General features: G+C 33.7%; 1 protein-coding gene across 1 annotated transcript; it reads left to right on the top strand.

Moving 5' to 3' along the window:
• The first annotated feature begins 2,289 nt into the window (after positions 1-2,289).
• Positions 2,290-2,722, top strand: LOC109168447. The gene is made up of 2 exons (XM_019317472.1): positions 2,290-2,433; positions 2,516-2,722. Exons 1-2 carry the CDS (start codon positions 2,290-2,292, stop codon positions 2,720-2,722), a joined length of 351 nt encoding a protein of 116 aa, XP_019173017.1.
• Positions 2,723-5,327: the final 2,605 nt, after the last annotated feature.

A 5,327-nucleotide genomic window follows, 5' to 3' on the forward strand; every position in this document is an offset into this window, starting at 1 on the left:
TCAATACAAAAATAACATACATTCAGTACAAAAATAATGTATATTTAGTATATTAAAAATGTATATTTTGTTATGGTCCACATAACATTGTGTGGACAATAATTTGCCTTAAAATAAACTATGATAGGGTACTTTTGTAATTTAAAAAATTCGACTAGATAAGCGGTATTAATTACTAATGAGGGAACTTGGGCTTGTTAGCTTTTTGGGTCTTTTTTAAAGGCTTGGCATTTTAGACTAGTTTAGCCTCTTTTGGGCCTTGTAATTCTTAAACTAGTTTAGTCTTTATTTTGTAAGGCTTGGGCCCCTTTGACATTTTAGGCCACTTTGGGCCTTTATCTTGGTTAAGCGCAAATTATGCCCTGGACCCGTATTCACAATGCATTGTGGACACGAGTCAAAAACGACGTCGTTTTCAGGAAAAATGCGTCATTCCAGTTTAAAAAAAAAAATTTGATTTTGTCTCGCCGTTAACGGCGTTATTCGTTTCTGCCATTATGAATGTATAGTTATGGGATTATGAATATACAGTTATGGAATTATGAATGTACAATTATGGAATTATGAATGTAAGTTATAAAATTATGAACACAGAGCTCTGACATTATCAACTTACAATTATGAACATATAGTGATAAAATTATGAACATAGAGCTCTAAAATTGTGAACATGGAACTTCGAAAATTATGATTTTACAGTTATTGAATTATGAATGTACAGTTACGGAATTATGAATGTACGATTATGCAATTATGAATGTACAGTTATGCAATTATGAATGTATAGTTATGGAATTATGAACACAGAGCTCTGTTATTATGAACTTACACTATGAACATATAGTGATAAAATTATGAACATAGAGCTCTAAAATTGTGAACATAGAGCTTCGAAAATTATGAAGTTACAGTTATTGAATTATGAATGTACAGTTATGGAATTATGAATGTACAGTTATGGAATTATGAACATAGAACTCTGACATTATTAACTTACAATTATGAACATATAGTAATAAAATTATGAACATATACTCTTATAACGAAGCGGTTTGAAATTTAAAAAAAAAAAAAGTGGAAGATAACAGTGCCACTAACGGCACTGTTACCCGTGTCTGGCATGCATGTTGGACACAAGTCCATAGCATAACGATTATTGGTTAAGGCTTTTAGCCTCTTGTAAAATTTGGCCACAGGTCACTTTTGGACCTATGGCGTCTGTAAGGTTTTGTGTCTTTTTTTTTTTTTATGTGGAATAAAAGTTCATGGTTCGTTAAAAAATAAATAAATAAAAATTACTAATATTTTATTTTTGTTAGTAACTACATTTTTTTATACATCGTAAATGAGATAAAGATGGTAATCTAGGTGCCAAGTAATACCAACGAAATTGGCGAACGAAACAATTTGATTCCATTTGGAGGTGAGTCTAGAATTCGAGTAGATTCATTCAAATTTGTCAATAGTACTCCACTCAATACAGAAATTAGACTTTTTATGAATGCTTATGACCTTCATATTTTTATAAATCTACGTCTAAAAGATATCATATTGTTGTTTTATTCTAAAAATAGTCCAATGATTACGGAGTAATTATTATTCTCAAAGTCAAGGATCAAACTCTTGACCTTTGGTTAAGGATGAATGAGTCCCTTCCACTCAACCACATTTTCCAAGTTATTAATTGTTGATTTTGTTTTAGAGTTTGTCATTCGGTTAAATATTTATTTAGTAAGCGTTAAATTTAAGAATAAGAATGTAAAAATTATTTTGTTGTTAAAATGAGAAAATTGAGTTTATAAACTAAATACATTAAGTTCATCATTAGTGAAAATGTGAAGAATATGTTGATGCTTAAGTCAATTTGGACTAAAGTACTGATAAGTCCAACAAATTTGATACTATTATATTATTTATTTCATCATCTTTAAATATGCAAATCTGGATGGACAATTCTACATTTCTACTAGTTAATTTTTAGGGAAAATCGCACTTTTGGTCCCTCAATTGTTGCATGATCTGCATTGTGGTCCCCCATTGTCAATTTCATTTAATTGGGTCCCTACTTCTTTTAAACCGTAGTCAATTTGGCCCTTCAATCAAATTCCTCTCCAACTATAGTTAATACCATGGACAGAAATGTAATTTCACAATACCCTCCCTTTACCCCCTAACTTCTTACACGCCATTTTAACCCCAATTTCATTTCATTTCAGCCACAAATCCACATCAATTCTTACCCATTCCCTCTAAATTCAACGAAGACAATGAAGTTCATATTGCACGACGATGGCTTCTAACAACTCCGGTGGTTCAGTTGAATGGATTCCAGAAGTGCGCTGTTGGTGTGGCGAAGTCGCTCCTGTAAGGATGTCCTGGAGTTGTGCCAACCCTGGAAAGCGATTTAGAGCATGCCCACACTATGGAGTACATGTAAGCATGTAAAAAGATTTTAGTTTGCTGTTCTTAGGTGTAGAGTATTTAATTTGGCTTTGTTTATTAATTTGAATTACAGGGGAATGGGAACTGTAGGTATTTTCAATGGTTGGACTCTGATGTCACTGACTGTGTATCCAAAGTGATTCGAGGTCTATTGAAGATGTTAGATAAGCAAGAAAGTGAAATCCAAAGGCTTCAAGCAGTGATTGCTGAGAAAATTGTCAAGCTTAAGAAGAAGAGTCTTGCTTCAAAAATTCAATTTTTGTATGGTTTTGGATTTTGAATTGTTGTAGGTTGTTTTTTTTTTTTTTTTTTTTTTTTTTTTTTTTTTTTTTTTTGGCTTTGGATGAAAAGTGTTGATCCAAGTGAAAAGTTGTTCCAGTTGAAATAGGAACTATGTAGCTTAATTGGTTTTAAATGTCTGTTTGGATTATTGAATGTGGATATGACCATGCTGGATTATTGAATCTGGAAGTGAATTATGGTTTGGATTATTGAATGTATGCAAATTATCTATTCTATTTGTCCGTTTGGATTATTGAGTGTGGATATGATCCTGCTGGAACTATTAAGTGGCTAAATGAAGTGCCTTGAAGACCAAATGAGCAAAATACAAATGACCAAATCCAATTAACTGTTAAGTGGATAAATGGATTTGAACCAAATACATTCATACATTCATAGACTGATAAATGGATATGAACCTGCTGAACACTCTATTTACCAATCAAACCTCAAGAACTGCCAATTGATTGAAAAGAAAGGCCAAATGTATAAATGACCGAATGAGCAAAATAGATTCATACATTCATAGTTAGCAAATTCGAAATGCCAAATGGTGAAACTGGCAATAAAAAAACTTACAAAAAACTACAAGGTGGGTGCCAGCTATCACTTGATTGTTTACCATAAACATATAAAAAACATACATAATTCATTGTTCCCTTATGCTCACATACATAATTCATTGTCTCCTGGCCAATCTCTGAAGATGAGTTAGAGTTCTTAATCTCTGAGGTGCTACAATCTTATCAGCAACACTTGAAGACTGTTGTGCAGTAATAAAAATAGACTGATGTGCCACCTGGTTCTGAAGTGTTTGTGATGTCTGAGATCCCATTACATCCTGAGATACCTATAGAAATAAGTGGTCAGTAACTTCAAATAGAATTTCTAAAAAACCAAAATAAATTTTGAACATCCAATTACCGTTTCATCAATCACAAATGATGGGACTTGTGTTTCAACTGGTATGTCTTCAAACTGCCCTTCTACATCACCTTGACCATTAACATTCTGATTTTCCAAAACAACATTCTGATCTTCACCCATTCCAGATACCTACTTAAGTCTTTTTTTGCTTGCTCTCTTGAACTGGGTCTATCTTTCTCTTTTTCTTAGGCCTACCAGGTTGTGCTTTATATTTAGGTGGTAGTGGTGTTGGAAGATCTATTTTATGCCATAAATCTGAAGATTGAATGGGAAGTATAACAGGTTCATAAGCTCTCAAATAAGTGTCAACTGTATAGCATTGATGTACATAATCTTCAGGGTTTTGCCTCTGCTTTCTTATAGCTGCTACACCATGACTGCAAGGAATTCCACTGAGATCCCAAGCTCTACAATTGCACTGTCTTTGGGCTAAATCCACCTTGAAGGCCTTGAAGTTCTGATCATCAACTTGATAAATGTTATCATGTGACTTATAAGTACTATACCTAGTTGCCTTTTCCTTTGCCTCTTCATGACATTTCATAATTTCGGGACAAATCTTATGTGGATATGTCTTCATTTTGCCTCTATTTTTCTGCATTCTAGTCATAAGATATATATATCCTTATCTTATCACACATTGTTAAGATAAGCTTGTCCCTAAAACTCAATATAGTGTTATTCCAGCTCTGACACAAGTTGTTTAATAGCATATCTGTCTTTGGAAATATGCTAAAAAAAAAGCCCTACAGTAGTGACTAGGCTCTCTGGCAGCCAACCACTCAATAGCTTTCTGATCTTCTTCCTTTAACTCATCCATAAGCCTTTTATAATCTGTCTCTGTTGTGCTTTTACACAGCCCACAATTTCAGCTTCAACACATTTCCAATAAAACCATCCTTGAGAAAGTTAGCATGCATATGCCTTACACAAAACCTGTGTTCCAGTCCAGGAAACAATTCCTCCACAGTTGGTAACAAACCCTTTTGTTTATCAGATATAATTGTCCATGCATGAGGATTACTTGAAATGTTTAAATCATTGTCAAGCAGCTGTAAGAACCATGTCCAGCTATCCTTCAATTCTCCCTCAACAATAGCAAATGCTATTGGAAACATGAAGTTATCTCCATCAACACCAATAGCAGTTAAAAGTTGCCTACCCTTTTGACGACCTTTCAAATGACAACCATCCAACCCAAAAAAAAGTCTACAACTTCTTAGAAACCCTTCTTTGCAAGCTCCAAAGCAAATGTATAATCTAAGAAACCTAGGCCTCTCATTAACACTAAACTCACTGTCAAGCTTCATCTTCACAATAGTCCTAGGATTTCATCTCCTTAATTCCTCACAGTAATCATTCAACAACTTTAATTGCTCACAATCTTGACCATCCAGCTCCTTTCTAACCTTATGCTTAGCCCTATAAGCTTAATGTTTTGTGACCTGACAATGCAATTTCTCTTTCACATGCTCTTGAAACTGTCTTCTACCCCAATCCATATTCAATCTAAAATCATCTTTGTACAACCTAGCAAGGAAACCTGAGTTAACATTTTTGTTTTCATCTTGGTCTCCACATGTGTGTTCAGGGTTGTATGTCTTAATTTGAAATGGACATCTAGGATTGCTCCTTGAGGCAAAGATTGTTCATCTATAAATGTCATTGTGTCTACA

This window comes from Ipomoea nil, unplaced genomic scaffold (genome assembly GCF_001879475.1).
Source record: "Ipomoea nil cultivar Tokyo-kokei standard unplaced genomic scaffold, Asagao_1.1 scaffold3199, whole genome shotgun sequence".
Classification (NCBI taxonomy): Eukaryota; Viridiplantae; Streptophyta; class Magnoliopsida; order Solanales; family Convolvulaceae; genus Ipomoea; species Ipomoea nil.